General features: G+C 50.5%; 1 protein-coding gene across 2 annotated transcripts in view; it reads left to right on the forward strand.

The window, feature by feature from the left end:
• The window catches only part of PNPLA7 (patatin like domain 7, lysophospholipase), a 1,876,659-nt gene that overhangs the window by 595,325 nt on the left and 1,257,483 nt on the right, over nucleotides 1-23,851 (forward strand). For both annotated transcript variants that reach the window (XM_085610534.1, XM_085610541.1), the window contains exon 18: nucleotides 3,890-4,021. In XM_085610534.1, coding sequence (XP_085466660.1) covers nucleotides 3,890-4,021 — 132 coding nt within the window. The remainder of the gene's footprint in view (nucleotides 1-3,889; nucleotides 4,022-23,851) is intronic.

The following is a 23,851-nucleotide window of genomic DNA, read 5'->3' on the forward strand; positions in this document are numbered from 1 at the left end:
ATTCCCCGGCAAATACATACCTTCAGGAAGCAATTAAACAGCTGGGGTTAACAGAACTATGGAAAGTTCAGGGTAACCACCAAATTTTTAAAAAAACAGTCACAAAGGTAACTCGTACCCTATCCGCACTAGAGGATAAAAGAACTCTAGCTAAAAGATCGCATGGCTGGATGGTCTTACATACTTATAATAAACTTGCACCCCAGCCCTACCTGAAAGTGGGTTTAAAAATTACTATAAAGGAAAAATTCATCGGACTAAGACTGGGGGCAGGCCCTTTCAACCAATTCTTGCCTCCGTGGGAGAGAAAGGATGAAAACGTCCAATGCCGGCTATGTAGTAGCGGCACAGAAGATGTAATCCATATTATATGCATTTGTAAAAAGCTAAAAGACATCAGGAGTACCCTAGTAAAACCTGCCTTCAAACAACATGGTGTCAGATCATGCAGACAAGCATTAATGTTGTGCTTTAACCCCGACTGGGTACAGTTAAATAGTAGGTTAATTAAATTTCTTGACATTACCGCAAAGAGACTAAAAAACCCGGATTGAGTCGTTGAAAGGTTAAATTCTATATGAATTCGAGTTCAAAATACCTTCAGCTACAATCACAAAAAAAAAAAAAAAAATTGTAAAATCTGTTAATAATTTTATGATAGTGACAAACAAGTTTTAATTGTATATAGTGATTTTATCATGTTATGAGAGGAATTTTATTTCCGTATATGCAAAGGTTTTAATTAATCGTGCATAATAAAAATAAATTGTCAAATTGATGGGGAAGATGATTTATGTGAACTTAAGTTCACTGAGTTCTGTGTATCTATAATGAGGAAAGCAAACAGAGTAGACGAACTATGTAGGCTGATCTTTTACATGCAAAGGAAAATGCTGTGATGAAACAGTTTGCATTGTTCTGCTTTTGCATTCAAAGGTTTTGTTCACTGGCAAGAAAGCAACCTTCAATGAGAGTCCATTATGTGAGAGGCTGATCAGCCCCCCTCTTCTAGCTCTTTTGAGACGAGAGTCTGTTGCTGAGTTCTGTCAAGCCTCAACTTGGTTGTTAACTATATTTGATCACCAGGCATTACTGTTTTAATTCTGATTTGAGTACAGAGGCTCAGTTTAGTAGAACATGTCTGCATTGGTTTTGATCAGTGTAAAAAATCATGACCCCCTGACAGATGTGACGAACAACGTCTGCCCGCAGTGTCATTATCTTCCTTGTTATCAGTCTACCTTCATCGGCTGAATCACACAATCTAATCTTTCGCTGTAATACTGACTATCAACATCAAGGATCCATCAAAGTTGTAGCATCTACTTGGATATCGCACAAATCGAGCTTTGTTCAACTATTGTTACCATTTATGAAGCCTATCCATTTGAAGAAAGAATGACTTAAGCAGTTGACTCAAGACCTTGTTACTATCAATCTTTATTAATTTTGGAAGTTACCACTTTATGTACAGTTTATATAAGCCACTGATGTCATTTCATGCAACTTGTAAGTTGCTTCTTCTCAACTGCACCATCTGGTTCCATCTGTGGTTTTCCTGACGAAGGCGCATGTGTCGCCGAAACGCCCGTTAACTTGAGCCTACCAAGAATCAACCATGATCTAAGCCATTAATATTTCGAGACTTAAAGAAGTATACTAAATGTTTTGTACATAAGTTAAATCATCACTATGACATTAGATAGATGGACATAATGTGTTAGGTTACTCATAGGATAGCACATTGATTTAGATTAATCATATTATGAAAAGTACACAGATTGGTCTTAGTTGCTTGGCCTCACATTACCTGCATGTTCTGCTGGGGGAATTTCAATCCAGCTAGGCCGTTAAGTACTTTCTACAAATCCAGATATTTTTACAGAGAATGTGACTTTGTCAATGTCAAAAGTAAGACCATTACTTTGTCAATGTCAAAAGAAGGACCATTCCCAAGAAACTATGAAATATGTGACGGGATATAGGCTTTTGCATCTTGATCAGAGAGATTCTGGACCATGTGTAATACCGGTTTAGCATGATCTGTTGACCTCTGTGATGGCCGCCTCCTTATTGCATGCCCTTAAATACTCATTCATGAGGAAAATCCTCCTTATGCACGTACTTGCTAGTACCTTAAAAAAGGTGGGATCTTGCTAATGTTATTATAGTACTCCATTGAGATGTACCTGCCTCAGAGCAGTACCGAACAGACATTGAGCATAGGGCCCAATTCTTCATGAAGGGTATTTCCTGGGTTTAGCCTTGATGATCTTGATTGCATTTAACAGTCTATACCTTTCAAATCAATAGATCTCACAGAATGGGACTGTCCAAACCTTTTGTGGTTATTGAGATCTCTATGCACAGTCTGCCTCCGTCACAGCTGCTTAAGGCATAGGGAATAATCTAAGACAGTCACCTTCTTTACTGTTTGATAAGGAAGTATTCCCATGCGGGAGCAGAAACTTTGCCCTTAGGGCAACTGAACTCTTCAATAAGTCATGCTATAACTTTTAAAAAAAACTGGGAGAATATTGGAAAATTTCCCTAGTTTAATCCTCTGCTGGCAGAAGTAGAATGTCTTATTTGCCCTTCAAAAGCGTTAGACGGCCTTCAAGCAGCTTCAGATTAACAAAGATTTGGTTGAAACCACAGTCCAGGCTTAGTGTACATGCAGAGGCACACCTAAAAGTTATCCATTCACACACAGATTATAAGATCATAGTCCTAGCAGTTGACAGTAAGTTTTATCCTGTAACAGCTGAAGTCTTGTAAAACTGCATTGTAGGAGTGATAATTGGCACGTCTTTCATTTTTAGCATGATTGGCCAACCAAGGAAATATTAACCTTTGCAGGCATGTAAAAGCATTGAAGGTGAGATCTCATGCAAAATAGAAAGAACCTGTCTACCATACTTCTCCCAGGAGGCCCAAACTTAGATGTAAACCTAAGATCCTTGCCCCATCTGTCTCTGCCTCTGATGCCTCAAAATAGTTCTCCCTTCTGGGAAGACTGCAACTCCTTTATTTTTACCTCTCATTGAGCATATGTCCCTGGTAGGAAAGGGACTTCTTACCTTTTCCTGATAATGGTAACTCCATCAACCACAGCCATTCATTAATGTTCAAGAAAGTACCATTCTCCTGGATGTAAGTGGAGGGCTGTTTTTTAATACTAGGGCGATAATATTTGACAGATTTGTAAATTAGCGAATGCAAGCAAACCAAAGTATTATGGATAAAGAAGTAATTCATTTTAGGCTAATATGGCTGTTGACAAATAATTTGGATATCACAGTTCCAGATAAAGTGATGCATGCAGTCCAAGTAACACCTCAATAAAAGAGTATTTTATATGGTATCTGGAATTTACATTAATTTTAATAAACTAACTTTTTTCACTAATGCCATTACTGGGGCTCAGTTTGGTCATAATGTTTTGCAGCAGTTTTTAATCCAGTTGTCTTAGCTTGTCTTCACTGGTTTTGTAATTTTTTCATCTTGTAAAAAATTCAGATGGTGAATTTGCGGAGGACGTGACCATGGAATATGCTCCAATAGTAACTCTTTTTTGGCTAGCTTTAAAGATCTGACCTCTTAGCTGCTGCTGACATCAAAAAAACAAATATTGTAGTTGAAGCCATGTTGTTGTTGCAGGAGTTAGACTGATAGCCAGAATATGTTTGCCATAATGTATACTGGGCAAATTAATTGTAATTGTGATGACTAAAACTTCCAAAATAAGCAACAAGCATTGCTGGTAAGAAACTTGTTTTCCTAGATGCACTGAATGTACAGAATCCAGTCAGGTGTTTTGCTTGAACTTTTTGAAGTGAAATTAAATGAAGTCGATTCGTCTGTTTCACATCTTGTTTTATTACTGCAGGATAATGAGAGAAAAACCAAGTGTTGTCCTCGGCGTGGCTCACACAGTGGTTAAGAGAATGTCTTCGTTTGTGAGGCAGATTGACTTTGCTCTGGATTGGATGGAAGTGGAGGCAGGTCGTGCAGTTTACAGGTGAGAACTGACTCTTAGGACAACAGATATTCAGATTTGTATTGTCGTGGAAAAAATAGAGCCTCCCGTACAGGTAATGTTAATCTAAAGTTTAGTCATGGGCTTTCCAGCATTTTGCATAGAGTTATATGTGCTAGCCATTTGAAGTTTTCAGAATGACTATGAACATTTAAGGATATGGTACCTATACATCCCACACTCTCTACCTCTAGATGATTGGAAGGCCTTTACCTAATTGAGAGGGAAAGCGAAGGGGTAAGGAGAGAATTTTACCACAAGAAAGTAAAGAATTTGGAAACCTGTGACTAGGTTCTGCTCTCCATAGACCTACTACTTCCTGCTCAAATAAGCCTCTTTTCCCGAACTGAGATTGTTGGGTATTTGGCATAAGCTTTCTGTGTGTATATATGTGTATGTATGCATATGTATGTTCAGTTCAAATGTATTAATGTTTAGACTCAAGTCTAGATTTACATTAACATTAAAAGTAACAATTTTCCTACTACAGATTCAGTATTTTGTCCTACTCTAGGCCTGGGCCACAATATTTAAGTACACATCAATAACACACTATTTCTCTTAGAGTTCCTACATTTATAGCCAATACATAGTTTTAAAAAACTTGCCAAGGCAAAAGCAACACCTAAAAATTCCATATTCAACAAAAGTGCAAGTGCATTATTGCAATGTTCTATACCATCCTTTATAAAAAAACATATTAAAAATGGAACAACAAGGCCTATAAAAGATGCGACAAAAATCTATAAAAAAAATGCACATTAAAATTTAGAAATTATTCTCCATATCCAGAAAATATTTACATTTCTCTTTCCTCAAATGCTGAACATTCAAAGCCAACCGACATTTTAAGAGAAGTGAACGTAAATTGGCATCAGGGAAATCAGCTATATAGGGAAACACTCTTCTATTTTCCCATGAATCTAACATATTACTTGCAGAGGATTTCTTCCCCAAATTCTTTGTCAGCCATGGGGAGCGTGGCTAGCCAGCCATGATGGCGGACGCACTCTAAAGAGGCTCCGTCTTCTGGCCCGTTAATCCCGCATTTTTCTTGCGCCTGCTGCAGCCATCGAGGCACCGGAGCTGTCCAACCGAATACTACACACCGGTGAGTGAGGTTGGTGTGAATTTCAGATCTGAAAGAGACACGTTAGTGATAGATTCCTTACCTTAGAATATCCCCATGGGTCAGACCGGATCTGGAAAGTTTTTCGACCCCTGCGCGTCAGTAGGTGGCGTCGTGCGGCTCCACGTCCGTCGCTGGCGCCGTAAGCGCTGAGATGCCGTCACGGAGACTACTTAGGCGCCACCCATGCGCGCTGACGTCAGTTCTTTCTTTTTCCGCGCCAGCAAGCGTAGTTAGAGCATGTACCCTAGTCACTTTTTGACTGACGTTTTGAGACTTTTGTCTCTACTTCTTTTGAGTCTTGACTCCTGGTGCCGCGTAGGGATGCCTGGGTTTAAATCCTGCGGGGCCTGTCGCCGTACGATGTCGGTGGCTGACCCCCATGGCGTCTGTCTCTACTGTCTGGAGCGCGACCATGACTCCCGGTCATGTTCCGACTGTCTGGCCATGGCTCCGAAGGCTTTGCAGGAGCGGTCCCGAAAGCTGCTGGAGGCCAGGCAGTAGTCTCCGTGCTGTTCGAGGTCCAGGGGTCGCCCGAGGGACCGACCACGGAGCCATCATTATCGCTCCACGGGGTCCAAGTCTTCACCCTCGCAATCGGGGAAGAGATGTCAAAAGAAAAAGTCAAAGAAGCGTGTTCGCTCTCCGACATCCCCCCGTCAGTCTCCGGACGCGGACGAGGGGGCCAGGGGTCCTTCCCCTGTGGCTCCGTTGGAGCCTAGGAGTTCCGTGGCCTATCCTGGTCCGTCGGTGACTCCGGCCCAGGTGCAGGAGTTTCTTGCTGCCATGGGACGCATTTCAGGCCTAGGGCTCCCGCCGGCACGCCTTCGGGCCCCACTGTCCCTATTGAGGGCCCTTGCTTGCCACCGACTCTGCCGCCAGCGGCTCCGGCCCCAGCGCCGCAAGGTCCTCCGCCAGCGGCTCCTGCCCCAGCACCCCCGGCATCTCCGTTCTCGGCACCTCCATGGGTTCCGTTCGTCCCACCTGCGCCCTTGCCAGAGTTTCCGGGCCATCTTGCTCCTAATTGGGACCCTAATTGGGACATGGAGCTGGATCGGCGCTGACTGGCGCCGTTCACGGCGCTGTTGGAGCATTTGTTTTCCCCTGTGCCTCCCCGCTGCTGCCGCCTGTGCCTCGGGCCGTGGAGGAGGGGGATGACTGGGAGGGGTCAGAGGACCCTCTTGCACGGCAGTGCAAGTCTGAACATGAGTGGGCGGAGGACTCGAAGGATGCAGGTGGCCATGACCTCTCCTCTGAGCCTGGCTTTGTCTCCTCCCGCTGTCATGGAGAAGGGCGCCACATATACTGTGGTGCTCCGTAGAGCAGCTGAGGCCCTTGACCTCGATCTGCCTACTGTCACTCCAAAGACGAACCTCCTTACTGAAGTGCTTCAGCCGGTGGCAAATTCTATGGAACCTCTGCTTCCATTTGAGGCCTTGACGGATGTTTTGATGAGCACCTGGTCTAGGCCAGCCACAGGGGTTCCTGTGGATGAGAACGTGGGCAGACGTCATCGTCTGGCACCGGGTGACCCGGCCTTTTCGACAAATCATCCGACTCCGGAGAGCCTGGTCATTCAGGCCTCCACTTCCCAAAGTGTGTTCCCTACTGCCCCGCCGGATAAGGAATCGAAAAAGCTGGAGCAGTTTGGCAAGAAGTTATTTTCCTCTGCCAGTTTGGGGCTGCGGCAACACACCATGCCTCTTCGGCCACTACTCTCACGCTATGTGGGACACAGTGGCGCAGACACTGCCCCAGTGCCCGGAAGAGGTTCGGGCTATAGTTTCCCAAGCTGTTGCGAAGGGGAAGGATGCTGCGAAGTTCGCCATTCGGTGTGGGCTGGACACCGCGGATTCTTTAGGGAGAGCAATCTCCACAACAGTGGCCCTGCGTTGCCATGCCTGGCTGCTTCCACTGGGTTTTCGGGAGACGTCCAGAGTTCCCCCATGGACATGCCTTTTTATGGTACTCGCCTGTTTGGCGATAAGGCAGACCGTGCACTGGAGCGTTTCAAGGACTCTCGGGCTACGGCCAAGTCCTTGGGTCTCTCCACCACACGCCCGGCCACGTCCAACTTTCGTTCCTTTCATGGCCATGGTAGGGGCGCCACTGCATGCTCGTTCAGCCAGAAGCCTGCGCAGAACCAAACTCAGCGTGGCCGTGGAGGCTGCCGTGGCGGCATAGGGGTCAGCGTGCGGGTCAGTCCACCTCCGCTCCCGCAGCCTCCGCCTCAAAGCCTTCCTAGTCAGAGATTTGGGGTGCACCCCACGCAAGTGGGTGGCAGGATCCGACATCACCTCCCCCACTGGCGTTCTGTCACTTCAGACAGGTGGGTGCTGCAAATCGTCCGGAGGGGTTTACTCCCTCCCCTTGAATCTACCCCCCCCCCCAACCATCCCACCTCAGTTCCACCGCATGACGGGGGATCACTTTGCGCTTCTCCAACAGGAAGTCATGGCCCTCCTGGCCAAGGGGGCCATCGAGGCCGTTCCTGGGCCAGAAGTAGGACGTGGTTGTTATTCCCACTACTTTCTGATCCCCCAAGAAGGACAAAAGGGGCCTGCGGCCCATCTTGGACCTCAGGAACGTCAATCGCTTCCTCCGGAAGGAAAAGTTCAAGATGTTGACTCTGGCTCAGGTTTTGGCTGTCCTCGACCCTGGAGACAGGATGGTAGTGCAGGATGCATATTTTCACATTCCCGTCCTGCCGGCCCACCGGCATTACCTGCGGTTCACTATAGGCCAGGAGCATTTTCAGTTTGCCGTGCTCCCCTTCGGCCTTACCAGTGCCTCTCGGGTGTTCACGAAAGTGATGGCGGTGGTCGCAGCTCATCTGCGCAGGTCAGGGATGTCCTGTATTTGCTGGGGTTCTTCATCAACTTGCCGAAGTCAGACCTGAGTCCCTCTCAGACGCTCCCCTTCATCGGAGCGGTTCTGGATTCGACGTGGTTTTGGGTTTATCCTCCCAAGCAGTGAGTCCGGGATATTCAGTCTATGATTCCGATCTTTCAGCCTCTATCCCGGGTTTCAGTCAGGATGACCCTCCGGCTCCTGGGCCTGATGGCATCCTGCTAGTGCAACATGCCAGATGGCATATGCGGGCTATGCAGTGGGACCTGAAGTTCCAGTGGGCACAGCATCAGGGCAACCTGTCCGATCATGTCCAGATCTCGGAGGGCACTGCACGGCAATTGCAGTGGTGGCTCACGAATCACGATTGGGTCAATGGCAGATACCTCTCCCTTCCCCAACCGGAGCACACAGTGGTGACTGATGCGTCCCTCCTGGGATGGGGCGGCAAATTGGGAGAGGTGAAGATCAGAGGCCTCTGGTCTCCGGGTGGAGTCCTGGCTCCATATCAATCTTTTGGAGCTTTGGGCGATCCGTCTTGCACTGAAGGAATTCCTTCTCTCTGTCCGGGGAAGTGTGGTGCAGGTGTTCAAGGACAACACCACTGCCATGTGGTTTTGCAACAAACAGGGCGGGGTGGGGTCGTGGACCCTATATCAGGAGGCTCTGCACCTCTGGACATGGCTGGAACATCAAGGCATTACCTTGGTGGTTCAACACCTGGCAGGTTCTCTGAACGCCAGGGTGGAGAACCTCAGCCGGCGGTGCTTGATGGATCACGCATGGCGTCTGCACTCGGACGTGGCGCAAGGTCTCTTTCTGCAGTGGGGAGAGCCTTGGTTAGATCTATTCACCACCGAAGAGAACGTGCAATGTCATCAGTTCTACGTGTTGGAATTTCCAAGGCGGCACTCGCTCGGCGACGCTTTTCGTCGCGAGTGGAGTTGCGGTCTGTTGTACGCCTTTCCGCCTATACCACTTCTGCCCAGAGTGCTGAAGAAGATTCGGCGCAACCAGGCCCAAGTAATCCTTGTGGCTCCGAATTGGGCACGAAGATACTGGTATACCGAGCTACTCAGCATGGCGATCGATCCCCCGATCCATCTGCCTCTTCAGAAGGATCTTCTGTCACAGCAGAAGGGGACGGTTCTCCACCCGAACCTGTCCAGCCTCCACCTCCATGCATGGAGATTGAGCGGCGACAGTTGACAGCTTTCGATCTTCCTCCCGAAGTCTGTGATGTCATTCTGGCAGCTAGGCGTCCCTCCACTAAGACGGTATATGCCTGCCGGTGGAACAAGTTTGTGGCATGGTGCACAGCAAAGTCTGTGGATCCCCTTTCTGCCCCTCTTTCTGAGGTCCTTCTGTTCCTCCTATCCTTGGCCCAGCAGGGCTCTGCTCTGGGCACTATCAAAGGTTACCTTTCGGCCATCTCCGCCTTTCTAAGGCTTCCAGATGAGCCTTCTCTCTTTAAGTCCCCGGTTGTTAACCGTTTCCTGAAAGGCATTACACGCACGTTTCCTTCCGTGCCTTTCATAATGCCTCAATGGGATTTAAATCTTGTCTTGACCTATCTGATGTGCGCTCCTTTTGAGCCCCTTCATAACTGTCCTTTACGTCTTCTTACTCTAAAGACGGCTTTCCGTCTTCTTACTCTAAAGACGGCTTTCCTGGTAGCTATCACCTCTGCCAGAAGAGTGAGTGAGCTCCAGGCTCTTTCTTCTAAACCTCCTTTCCTTTCTGTTCATCCGGACAAGGTGGTTTTAAGGACCCGTCTTTCTTTCTTGCCAAAAGTTGTCACGCCCTTCCACATCGGGCAGACCATCACTTTGCCCACCTTCTTTCTGCCTCCGCATCCTTCAAAAGAGGAAGAGAGGCTCCACCGTCTGGACCCAAAACGTGCGCTCTCGTTCTATCTGAAGCGCACACAACAGTTCCGGGTGGATGACCAGCTCTTTGTTGGCTATGTGGGCACCACAAAAGGTCGGGCCGTGCACAAACTAACCATCTCTCGGTGGGTCGTTTTGTGCATCAAAGCGTGTTACTTGTTGGCTAAAAAGGACCCTCCTGTGGGGCTGCGTGCCCATTCTACCAGGGCGACTGCAGCCACTACAGCCTTGGGACGCGGCGTTCCCTTGCAGGATATTTGTCAGGCAGCTACATGGGCCTCGCTGCACTCGTTTGCCAAGCATTACTGCCTTTACAGTCAAGTCCGGAGAGACTGCTTCTTTGGCCGTTTTGCTCTCTGTGACTTTCTGGTGTAATCTATTCGCAGACCCACCACCGGGGTTGGTATTGCTGGGGTATCTATTCTAAGGTAAGGAATCTATCACTAACGTGTCTCTTTCAGATGCACAAGTTACTACTTGTGTAACGATATATCTGTAAGAGACATTAGTTAGTGATAGATTACTTACCGCCCCTCCCATCCTCCCCGTTCTGCGAACTGATTTCTAGGGTTAAGGTCATCCCTTTCAGGGCCCTAGTTTCATGGCACCAGTGGTCAGTTTCTTGCATTGCTCTGCATCCTGGCGCAGAAAGTCGTGTACAGAACTGACGTCAGCGCGCATGGGTGGCGCCTAAGTATTCTCAGTGACGTCATCTCGGTGCTTATGAAGCCAGCGACGGACGCTGAGCTGCATGACGCCACTTACCGACGCGCAGGGGTACTGCTGACGAAAAACTTTCCGGATCTAGTCTGACGCCTGGGGATATTCTAAGGTAAGGAATCTATCGCTAACTAATGTCTCTTACAGATATATCGTTACACAAGTAGTAACTTATGCAGCAGGAGCGAGGTGCGGAGTTGGACCTGCCGAAGCGAATTCAGTGAGCGTGGGTCCCACAATATCCCAGGCATAACTGCAGTACTGTAGAGAACCGGCTGCGAGGAGTGTCACGCAGGGCCTGAGAGACGAGCTGGGCCTAGAGTTGGGCGAGCGAGGCCTACGGTGATACCCGACGGTGTCCTGCATGAGGCTGGAGGAGACAGCGCACCCGTCGGCTGGCCTAAGGCAGGAGCCGCTAGGCACACGTAGCTGCGACTGGCTGCGAGCTGCCACAGCACAAGACCTGAGCCTTGAGCCTTGACACGCCTCGCGGTGGAGGCGGAAGTATCCTGTGAGAGGCACTGACTATGACCGAGTGGGCCGCCACAAGACAATAAGTGTGCCACCCTGTGTGATGCTGGGCCCGGGAGCCCAGTGTGCATAAAGAAAGTGGCCAAGGATATAAGGTAATGCGGCTGCTTTGCACAGTACAACCCACAGCATAGTTGTTGGACCGCAAAGTCACCCGTGCAGCGCAGCTGAGGCCCGAACAGTCCCTGGACCAGCAGGAGAGCGGCTGCGCAGGCCCCACAGTGCATCTGCTGACAGCCCTAGTGTTGTGTTGTGCGAAGCTGACGTGGATCATCCAGTGGCGTAGATCAAACCCCTGCCGGGGGTAAAAGCTTGTTGGCGGAGGTTGACATGCGGCAGCAACCAGCAGCACCGTTGGGAATCTCAGTAACACTATAGTGGGCCTGTCCTACACTGGGAGTACTCACTTGTGCCGGAACGCTGCAGGGGAATCGTGGAGGTCCCGGCCACATGCAGCGAACAAGTGCAATGTACAGATATACCAGCCCGAGAGGAGAGTACTGCGCCTCCTCGGACATTGCAATACACCAAAATCATGCATAGCCTATATAGCACCAGCCCCCCAGGATTGGCGGACAACGTGCAGGTGCGGGTGCAGCAGCCATGCAACTGAACCTAACCCCGAAACAAACTGGCCAACCACCTGTGGAACCGGAGACTTCGCAGCCTTCCACATTGGAATCTAAAATAGACTCAGTGCTTCAGGCTGTGGCTCAAATTGGTGTAACGCTGGCACAAACTCGAAGGTCGAATAGACAACATTACGATAGACTTTACGCTACTACATGCGGATCACAGGAAATTATCCGGGAATGTCAATGAGCTTGTGACATAAGTCGAGGAAGTCGCTCCAGTTGCCAAGGCTACGTCCACCGAAATACGAGCACTCACGGCAAGGCTGAGTTCGCTGGAACATAGGATGGATGACACGGAGCGTCGCTCCCGCTGAAATAATGTCCGAGTGGTAGGATTGCCGGAGGGTACAGAAGGCAATGATGATGTGTCATACACGAAGGCCTGGCTGAGGTCCCTGATGCCAACAGACTCACTGTCCTCTGTTTTGGCAGGGGAAAAAGTGCACAGGGTGCCAACGGGTCGCCCATTACCAGGTGCAGTGCCCCGGCCCTTCCTATTCAGAGTACTACATTTCAAAGACAGAGATGCGATACTCGAGGAAGTCAGGAAGATGGAAACGGTTAAGGTGAACAACTCTCAGGTCCTCTTCTTCCCTGATTACGCTCTTGGTGTACAAAGACAGTGGAGCACATTCCTAGCAGTCAAGAGGCAAATGCGGAACTTAAACATAAAATACTCCCTGTCACCCAGTAGAGTGGACAATAAGGGAAGGAGCCAATACAAAGGGTGAGTTTACGTAGGTGGTTTATTGAGGCAAGAGTAAACAGAGTATAGCAGTCCAGTTAGCTCCTATCCGGGTCTTCCTTCAGGCAGGTTTCCCCCTTCCTCCCCGATTCCTCGGCGCTCTCCGGTATTCCTCACGGGCGGCAATGGAGGTGAAATCATAAACAAAACAAAAAGAGAACAGGGCTTTAGGTGGACGCTCACGGAGACTATTTCTATTTAGGGAAGGGAGTGCGGGGATTGCCAGCTCACCAAGGACCGCCACCAAGAGTGCTATGTCATAACCTTATTTCCCTAAGGCGAAACAACCCTAGGCAGTCATGCTCCTCACCCTCCCCCTGGATAGCCCTTCCGCAATTCACCCGCTTCCCCCTTGAAACGAGAAAAGCCCACGGATCCTCCTGCGTACCTGGGGTAGCCACACTTCTCCTGAAGTGTGGCTGGGCGATGCGCGGTGGACTCGGCCTCCTGGCCCTTCTCCTGACGGTTCGGCTCTGCTCCCGGTGTCCTTTCCGTCGTCCCTGGTGTGCTCCCGTCTCCTCCTCTCTTCCGGCTTCTCGTTCGACTCTCCTTCGTTGTCCATGGCTTCCGCGCTGGCGTCTTCAGAGTCGTTGAGGCTCGGGATAGGTTGACAAAGGCCGACGTCACGGGGGCAAACTCCGCCTCCGCAGAGTCTGCGTCTTCTTTAAAGGGCCAGTCCTGATTCTGCAACAAAGATAGAGGGTCACTTTCCCTATCTGTGTCATGAGCTCCGTCGAATCAGTCACACTCCCTTATATTCCCGACCCGCCTCCCCGTGGTTGTGGAATTCACTTTTTCAACGTGACAGAAGGAGCATGGGAATGGCTTGAAAACATGGGGCACCACACCTCGCCAAGCCAGAGATGCAGCGACAATGAAGCAAAAGCGGAAGCCCGCAGTAGCCGACGCAGGAGAAATAAGCCATGGGCTGAGTCACCACTGAGACACCTTAAGACCATGCCCCAGTTGGAGCAGGTACTACGGGAAAGACAGGACGCTTTGCAAACGGTCGGCGGCCATCTGGAGGAGGCAGGCAAGCAGAGACAGACGCGTCCTTGGAGCGAACCCTGAGTGTAGACAGTTCTCTAGCCATGTGGCCAACCACCGAAGACTCGCTGAAGCTTCCAGATGTAACACCTCAGACTGCAGGTGATAACTCGCAGAATATCCAGGACACTCAAGTATACATATGCATGGACACATAAAGTGATCTGCACAACATGCGCAAACGTCCCATGGGTTGCCGTGTGTGGTGAGCTGGGATGCCTCGGGCGGAGGCAGCTCTATTTCTCTCTACCCAGTTGGATGGAGGGCTACACAATATATAGATGCTGGCATACAGCGTACACAGACACTCAATACGGGCCCCACAGCCAGACCCACCTTTTACAAGTCCTATTCCACCCCTTCGAGTTCAATCAGCGCGACACGTGTTGTTGCTAGTTGCCACATGGCATTGTTTGTTGTTTGGTCAGACACCAGTTGTCCTTATGCTCTATCTCACTTGGTTCCCTTCCTCAGTGTCTCTCCAAGGAGACACAATTATAGGTTTACGTGTACTGCACCCCAGTTTGTTACATGGCGGCCACACTGCCACCCGACCTCTGCCGAGCCAATTCGCCTTCACCAGCTTATGACTGGGACACATGCCACCCACCAACATAGTTACCTGGAATGTTAGGGGGCTGCACACGCCTGCCCGCAGATATGAAATATATGCATACCTCAAGAAGCACGCAGCAAACGTGGCGCTATTGTAGGATACACATCTAGCGTAGCCAGAGATCTGTAGGCTGCAGCAGAGATGGAAAGGTCAGATACTAGCCACGTCCTATCCCAGGGGGCCCTTATTTGGATCAGACCAGGAAGACTGTTCACGCCCGACGAGACTTAAGTGGATAGATAAGGCTGCTTTGTTCTGACAAGGGGTCGTCTTAATGGAGATCCGATTGAGTTGTGTTCCATATATGCCCCAAGCACAGATCAGAGCACTTTCTGGTGCACACTAACAGATCTACTATCATGCTGGTTCGATGTTCGCTGGTTGCTAGGTGGTGACTTTAACACGGTACTCAACACTAGCCTAGACAGATCCTTCCCCCCACTGACACAAACATCTGCAGCATCTAATGCCCGAGGCCTAGGGGAGTGGCTACGCCATTGGGGCCTGATAGATGCATGGAGATCCCTTGACCCACAAGCACGCTTATACTTCCACTACTTCCAGCCACATAGATTGCATGTTCACATTGACCGATTTGTAGTAAGCTTATCAATACTGGCAAAATGTTGCAGCGCAGACTACCTTGGCAGGACCCACTCTGACCACAATCCTCATATATTACAACTACAAGGGGATGATACAGAGCAAACCACTCGCCTGTGGAGATTGCAACCCCCGGCACTAGAGGACCCCCCATTTAGGGAAGCAGTAGGCACAGCAATAGATAAATACTTTGAAGAGGACGCGGATTCGGTCACTGACGTGGGCTTGCTATGGGATGCAGGCAAGGCAGTGGTTAGAGGGAAGTGCTTGGGTCTGAGTTGGAGTGTTGGAAGTCAACTGAATTGCGAAGTGAAGGGCATCGAAGATGTCCTGACCAAGCTGGAAGCGACCCTAGCGCAGGGCGGTGCCACGCAACAAGCCTTGGGTACACCGAGGAGAAAACACGCGGAGGAACTGGAAAGACTGCGCCGCTTGAATTATGTGTTGCATTCAACACGTACCCATGCTGCGGCAGATTTATTAATTTATTTATTGCAGATTTATAATGCGCATGGCTGCCCCAGCAACGGGGCGTCCCAGCGCAATACAAGGACCAGAGACAGAGACCAAAGCAAGTTGACGCAGTTAAATAGTAGAGGTAAGAAAAAGCCAAGTCTTCAAAGCCTTACGAAACGGCAGATGGTTAGAAATAGTTCTGATAGAAGTTGGAAGAGAGTTCCATAATTTTGCCGCCAGCCAGCAGAACGAGCGCCCCCCTGCCCTAGCCCTCCACACACGCGGGGTGCAGACCATAGCTAGGTTAGCGGAACGCAAGGAGCGCTTGGGTGTATAAGCCTCCAACAACTGGAGAAGGCCAGGCGGGGCCTGTTTAGACAGAATCTTGTGTGAAATACACAGTGCTTTAAATAGTATTCGTTTGTCCACTGGCAACCAGTGGAGTTTGGGGAGAACCTGTGCAACTGAACAATGCTAGGGTAGTGAGACCAAAATCCGTGCTGCTGCGTTCTGAACCCTCTGGAGGCGCTTAACGCTGGCTCTGGTGGCTCCCAAATAAAGGCAGTTGCCATAGTCCAGTCTTGAGAGAACAGATGCCTGGACAATAGTCTGACGCACTGATGGAGGAAAAAACCCAAGCAAAGGCTTTAGACCCCGCAGGAGTCAAAAACAGACCCCCGCAACTGTTTTGGTTTGCTTCTCAAAGGTTAGTCCCGGATCGAACCATACCCCAAGATTTTTTACAGTTTCCTTCGGAAGTGGGGCAGGTTTTAATCGATCCGGCCAGTATAAGTCTGACCACAGCTCCCTATCCTTTCCAAATAGAAGGATCTCAGATTTGCCAGAATTAAGCTGGAGGCAATTAGTTGCCATCCAATCAGATATAGCTAACAGATCGTCCTTAAAATTGACTAAGCTGGAGGTACATTTCCTGGAAAAGGATATTACTAATTGGGTGTCAAGAATTCCTGTCATACAAGGGAAACACGCCCTTATGTAAACAGGAGAGCTGTTACATAACTCAAGGAAAACACGCCCTTATGTAAACAGGAGAGCTGTTACATAACTCAAGGGAAACACGCCCTTATGTAAACAGGAGAGCTGTTACATAACTCAAGGGAAACACGCCCTTATGTAAACAGGAGAGCTGTTACATAACTCAAGGAAACACGCCCTTATGTAAACAGGAGAGCTGTTACATAACTCAAGGAAAACACGCCCTATAAAGGGAGGAACCGGGAGGTACAACGCTGTCGGATATTGTGTTCACACCGACGTACCTGCTTCGTGAAGAGCAGTGTTCCGGAGTGGTGCTCCAGTAAGGCAAGAACGGAGGTAGGTCGAGTCGTTACTCCCTGGGTCGTGTCTTGCCCCATCGTCACCTGTGAAGGACCCGGAAGCTCTACCGGTCAACCATTGAGCTTCGCTTTTTGACTCGGCTGAGTCCAAGCGCAGTGGCGCTTTTGCTGGTTGGAGTCGTAACTCCCAGCCCGACCAGAGACACAGGGACTGCCAGCTGTAACGCACACCAGGAGGTGTTTGCCGCGTTACAGACTCGGAAGTCCACAGGATCGATCGAGCGGCTGCTCTCGGTTCAGTCTTCTTGCTTGTGATTGGGGTATCGGTGACGCATCACCAGGAGGTGACTCCGCGTCCCGGTGCAGTCTGAGGAAGAGGTTGAGCGGCTGCTCCCTTCAGGTAGAGACCCCGGCTGGGTGTTTCCCTGACTCCTCGATTCTCCCCAACACTCTTCGTGCCCCTCACAGCCTACCGATTGGCATTTGTCGGCCATTTCATTTCTGCCCTCTGTTGGCATACGCCGGGACCGGCGTATATGCAGAGGATGGTTAGGACCATCCGTGCTGTGGGCTGGTAACGTACTTAGCCTGGAGGATTCCAGTGACTATAACTTGTTTATTCTTTGTATTATATTTGCCTTCATTAAAACAACTAACCCTTCACTAGTGGTTGCGTCCTCATTGTCGTGTCTGTTAAACGATCCTGAGACGTTCAGGGCGTTACAAAATATCCGACCTTAATAACACTAACTGTCTCCCGGTCGATAACAGACATGGCAACACTTGATGATGTGCTGGCTGCTTTAGCGGCCATGCAAGTTGAAGTGGCTGCCTCTAGGCAAGAAACAGCCGATGTAAAAGCCAGACTGGATGCTATCCAATTGGACCCGCTCACGCCCAGCACCTCCCTCACGAATCAGACCCCTGCGGTAGTAGTGGAAATGCCGGTAGCCATCCCCTTGGCGACACCAGAGAGGTACAGTGGGGATCCTAACACAGTGCAGGTATTCCTCACACAAGTGGCGCTACATTTATCGTGCAAACCAAAGGCGTTCCCCACGAGTCAGGCTCGTGTGGCTTTCCTTATATCCTATTTGGCTGGAAACGCGGCACAATGGGCCGTACCTCTGGTGAGCAGGGACGACCCCCTCTTATGTGATTGGGGTGCTTTTCGCGAGGAATTCCTGAAGGTATTCGACAGAAGGGCTGACTCGTACACGGCGGACCGTGAAATGCTTGAGTTGAGACAGGGATCCAACGACCTGGTGCAGGATCTCAACGCGTTCCGAAGGCTGGTTGCGGAAACCAAGTGGCCTGTTGCTAAACAGACGGCGCTCTTCCATCAAGGGCTGTGCGATGAGCTCAAGGACGCCGTGGCTCATATTGACCCTCAACCCAAGACATGTGAGGGCCTTATCAACCTGGTATTACGGCTGGAACATAGGCTAAGTGAAAGAAAGGGGGATCATGGGAGAAAAGGAAAATCCCTTCCATCCTATGTGACGGTGGGAAGTCCTGAAACTTCCACCGCATCCAAGGGAGAACCCATGGACATCGGCGCAATACGAGCGAGCCTCACAGCCACGGAGAAAGAGTCACGCCGTAAACAAGGATTGTGCCTATATTGTGGCAAAAAAGGCCACTACGTACGTGAATGCCCTGCCAAACCGAAGACGTCACGTTATCGGGCCAACCGGTCGGTAACAGCCGTGGTGGACATACCGGCGGAAAACTAGAGGACTCCAAGACCAGAGAAGGGGCATCTCTGAGTCACTCATCCATCCCTTCACTTTCCAACTCGGTCACTAAGGGACAACGACACCTGTTTATCACGGTGCACGTGGGAGTGCATGACCAGTGGATACCCGTTGTGGCCATGGTGGATTCAGGGGCCACTGGCATGTTTATGGACCACAACGAGGCATGCAGGCTAGGGCTAGTGCTTCTTCCCAAAGCTGTACCCGAAGACGTCTATGCTGTAGACGGAAGGCGATTGGTGACGGGGCCCATCGGGCAGCACACGGGGGTCCTTCCGATGAGATATGGGTGGAACCATTTGGAACAAATCGATTTTAACATCATCCGAGCGCCCCAATATGGCGTCATATTGGGATTGCCGTGGCTACAGAAACACAACCCCTTTGTGGATTGGCCAACACATCGCATCGAAATGACGTCACCGTATTGCATCCTGCATTGTGGAATAAGAACGGAATCCCTTGACGCAGATGAGAGCGGGAGTCAGACGGTGGCTACAGCGGCAGAAAAAGATGTGGCTCTCCCCCAGGCTTATCACAGTTTTGAGGATGTATTTGATGAGGTGAAGGCGGAAGTGCTACCACCACATAGACAGTTTGACTGCCAGATCGACCTGGTGCCAGGGGCCAGCGTTCCCAGCGGCAGGCTGTATGCCCTGACGGAGCCTGAAAACGTGCATCTCCGGGGGTACTTGGATAAACTCCTCAAGCTAGGATTCATCCGCTCGTCCAAGTCTCCGGCCGCCTCGCCACTCTTCTTCATCCCGAAGGCTAATGGGGAGCTGAGAGCCTGTGTGGACTTTAGGGCATTGAATGCGATAACCATAAAAAATCGGTACCCCTTGCCTCTCATCTGTGTACTTCTGGAACAGGTCAAGAAAGCTCGTATCTACACCAAGTTGGATTTGAAAGGGGCATACCATCTGGTGCGCATGAGGGACGGAGACGAGTGGAAGACCGCCTTTAAGACCAGGTTCGGCCTTTTTGAGTACCTCGTCATGCCGTTCGGTCTGTGCAACGCCCCGGCAGCCTTTCAGTACTTTTTGAATGAGGTATTCAGAGAGGAGTTGGATATCTACGTGGTCGTATATATCGACGACATCCTCATCTATTCGTCCAGTGTGGAGGAGCACGTACACCACGTCAAAGCTGTGCTCCAAAAGCTGAGGGAAAACATGCTGTTTTGTAAACTCAGCAAGTGTGACTTCCACGTCACATCCGTGGAATTCCTCGGAGTGATGCTGAGTCCAGAGGGACAGGAGATGGCAGAACGAAAGATCAAGGCGGTGAAAGAATGGCCGGTGCCCCAAAGCGTGAAGGACGTCCAAAGTTTCATTGGCTTCGCCAACTTTTACAGGCGGTTCATAGATGGATTTTCAGGAGTGGTGGCCCCAATCACACAGCTACTGAGGAAGTCCAAGGAGTTTGTCTGGTCCCCTGAAGCGAACAAAGCCTTTGAGGCCCTGAAAAGCGCCTTTGGTAAGGCGCCGGTGTTGGCTCACCCCGATCCGGATCTCCCCTACGTGGTGGAAGCGGACGCGTCGGATGTGGCGCTGGGGGCTATCTTGTCCCAACGCAACCCCGACACAGGGGTGCTTCATCCCGTTGCGTACATGTCCCGCAAACTCAACGACGCCGAACGCAACTACCATATTGCGGAGAAGGAGCTTCTCGCAATCAAGGACGCCTTCACCGAATGGAGGCATTGGTTGATGGGGGCAAGACATGTGGTATCGGTGTACACGGACCATCGGAACCTACAGTTCATGACTGCCACTAGACACCTTTCTCCCAGGCAGCTGCGGTGGATGATCTTCTTTGCGGGGTTCAACTTCCGCATCACATATCGGCCGGGGACGGAAAACCGAAAGGCGGACGCCCTGTCCCGTCAATCTGCAGTTAAGGAACCATTGCCTGCGACCGAGCGTTCCATCATTTCCCCGAGGATGGTATTGGGGGTTATCCAACCGGATACTTTCCTGAGGGGAATAAAGAGAGGGATCAGGTCATTCGCATGGCGGAGGTGGCTCCTCAGTCACAGAGAATGGCAGCTGAAGGACGGGATACCCCTGAAGGGCAGGTGCCTATTGATACCCACGCCTAGGCTAAGGAAACAAGCATTCATCTGGTGCCATGACTCTCCATGCGCAGGTCATTTGGGCTTTGAAAAAACGGTGGCTAGCATGGGACGGCATTTCTGGTGGCCAACCATGAGAGTGGATGTCAGGAGGTGGGGACAGGAGTGTCCTACGTGTGCTACCATGAAGGCCGACCATGGCCGAACCCAAGGGCTCTTACATCCACTTCCAACCCCGGATAGACCATGGGATAGCATATCACTGGACTTCGTGGTGGGCCTACCGGTAGACCAGGGGATGACGGCAATACTGGTGGTGGTGGATTACTTGACGAAAATGGGGCACTTCATCCCCTGCAAGAGAGTCCCTACGGCCGGGGAATTGGCGTCACTACTCCTAAAGAATGTGGTACGACTGCATGGATTACCTGGGGTGATCGTGTCGGACCGGGGGTCGCAGTTTACTGCGCAATTCTGGAAGACTTGGTGCACTGCGCTGCATGTTAAGACTGCCCTGTCCACCCGCTACCACCCTCAAACGGACGGCCAAACCGAGCGCCTGAACCAAACGCTCAAACAGTATCTGCGATGTTTTGTGGACCAGGGCAGGGAAGAATGGGTCGACTTGCTATGGGTTGCAGAGATAGCCTATAACAACGCCACTCACAGCTCCACACAGTCATCTCCGTTCTATAGCAACTATGGCCAACATCCCAGGTTCTTGCCATTTCTACATCCGTTCAGAGAGGACAGGATTCCCGCCACAGCGGACAGGGTGGCACACATAAAAGACACATTGATGCGCTCAAGGGCTGTCCTAATAGAGGCCAAGAGAAGATACAAGGCTGCGGCAGATAGGAAGAGAAGGCCCGGGCCACTGTACCGCACTGGAGACTACGTCTGGATATCCACAAGAAACATGAGGTTTCGAAAGAACAGTGTGTTCCATCCCAAGTACATGGGCCCCTATCGAATTACCAAGTGTATGGGTCCCGTGAACGTGAAGGTGTGCTTGCCCCAGTCATTGCGGATACACCCTGTCTTTCATGTATCATTGCTCAAACCAGCACCCTCCAAGCCGTCTGGGACACCTCGGCCGGTATGCGTGGAGTCGTAGGTGGAGTATGAAGTGTCGGGCATACGGGCGTCCAAATGGCGCAGGGGGAAGCTGTGGTACCTGGTTGCGTGGAAAGGCTATGGCCCGGAGGAGCATTCATGGGAACCGGCTGAAGGGGTTCATGCTCCGCGCTTGGTCTCCTTGTTCCATCGGCGTTTTCCTGCCAGCGCTGGACCCGTGGGGAGCCGCTGAGAGGGAGGATGTACTGTCAAGAATTCCTGTCATACAAGGGAAACACGCCCTTATGTAAACAGGAGAGCTGTTACATAACTCAAGGAAAACACGCCCTTATGTAAACAGGAGAGCTGTTACATAACTCAAGGGAAACACGCCCTTATGTAAACAGGAGAGCTGTTACATAACTCAAGGGAAACACGCCCTTATGTAAACAGGAGAGCTGTTACATAACTCAAGGAAACACGCCCTTATGTAAACAGGAGAGCTGTTACATAACTCAAGGAAAACACGCCCTATAAAGGGAGGAACCGGGAGGTACAACGCTGTCGGATATTGTGTTCACACCGACGTACCTGCTTCGTGAAGAGCAGTGTTCCGGAGTGGTGCTCCAGTAAGGCAAGAACGGAGGTAGGTCGAGTCGTTACTCCCTGGGCCGTGTCTTGCCCCATCGTCACCTGTGAAGGACCCGGAAGCTCTACCGGTCAACCATTGAGCTTCGCTTTTTGACTCGGCTGAGTCCAAGCGCAGTGGCGCTTTTGCTGGTTGGAGTCGTAACTCCCAGCCCGACCAGAGACACAGGGACTGCCAGCTGTAACGCACACCAGGAGGTGTTTGCCGCGTTACAGACTCGGAAGTCCACAGGATCGATCGAGCGGCTGCTCTCGGTTCAGTCTTCTTGCTTGTGATTGGGGTATCGGTGACGCATCACCAGGAGGTGACTCCGCGTCCCGGTGCAGTCTGAGGAAGAGGTTGAGCGGCTGCTCCCTTCAGGTAGAGACCCCGGCTGGGTGTTTCCCTGACTCCTCGATTCTCCCCAACACTCTTCGTGCCCCTCACAGCCTACCGATTGGCATTTGTCGGCCATTTCATTTCTGCCCTCTGTTGGCATACGCCGGGACCGGCGTATATGCAGAGGACGGTTAGGACCATCCGTGCTGTGGGCTGGTAACGTACTTAGCCTGGAGGATTCCAGTGACTATAACTTGTTTATTCTTTGTATTATATTTGCCTTCATTAAAACAACTAACCCTTCACTAGTGGTTGCGTCCTCATTGTCGTGTCTGTTAAACGATCCTGAGACGTTCAGGGCGTTACATTGGGTGTCGTCCGCGTACGACACCAACGACAGCCCCCTCTCTTTCGCCAGCACTGCTAGAGGGTTGACGTATAGATTGAATAATAAAGGGCTCAAAATGGAGCCCTGTGGAACCCCCTGGTGTAGTGCAAATTCCTGTGAGGAAAAGGGGGGTGCCAGGACCTGGAAGGATCTTTCCAATAAGAATGATTTAATCCAGGCCAGGGCTGAGTCCCTGATCCCGATATCCTGCAGACGCTTGAGAAGTATGATATGGGACACCGTATCGAAAGCAGCACTTAGGTCCAAAAGGACCAAGGCCGCTGAGTCCCCAATATCAAGGCTGCTCTTAATGATTCCTGACACAGCTAGGAGGGCGGATTCAGTGCTGTGTCTGGGCCGGAAGCCGTGTTGAGTAGAATCAAACATAGCATGTAGCTCAACAAAATTGGCCAGAATGGTATTCACATGAGCCTCCACAACTTTAGCCAGAAAAGGCAATTGGGAGATGGGTCGATAGTTGGCCGGATTGGCAGGGTCCAAAGAAGGTTTTTTTAACAAGGGGACAACCTTTGCATGTTTCCAAGCCCGGGGGACTAATGCCGACCGAAGCGACAGATTAGCCAGATCCAGGCCCACGGCTGATATGGAAGAATAGAGCTGGTGAAAATAAGCAGGGGTTACTGGATCGGCCGGGGAGCCTGATTTGATTTTTAAACATAGTACCTCGAACTCCTGCGGCGAGAGGGGAGGAAGTGTCGCCAAACTACGACCTTCCCCGACAGCTCCCCCCCGTAGGCCATCTACCTCCGGCAGTGGGGCTGCCTTAGGAAGAGCCAGATAGATCAGTTCCACCTTTTTAACAAAGTACTGGGCTAGCTCATCGCATTGACAATTAGAGGTAACAGGCGCAGCCCCAATAGCACCTGTACTCTTCATGTCCCCCAACAGAGAGAAAATCGTTTTGGCAGGGTTGGAACTACCCAGAATTTTGCTAGCCACAAAGTCCGCCCGCGCTCTTCGAATGCCTTTATGATATTGTTTAAGGGCCGTTCGATACTCAAGTTTTGCTGATTCATCATAAGAGCGT

The sequence above is a fragment of the Triturus cristatus genome, chromosome 1_2, assembly GCF_964204655.1.
Source record: "Triturus cristatus chromosome 1_2, aTriCri1.1, whole genome shotgun sequence".
In the NCBI taxonomy this organism is placed as follows: Eukaryota; Metazoa; Chordata; class Amphibia; order Caudata; family Salamandridae; genus Triturus; species Triturus cristatus.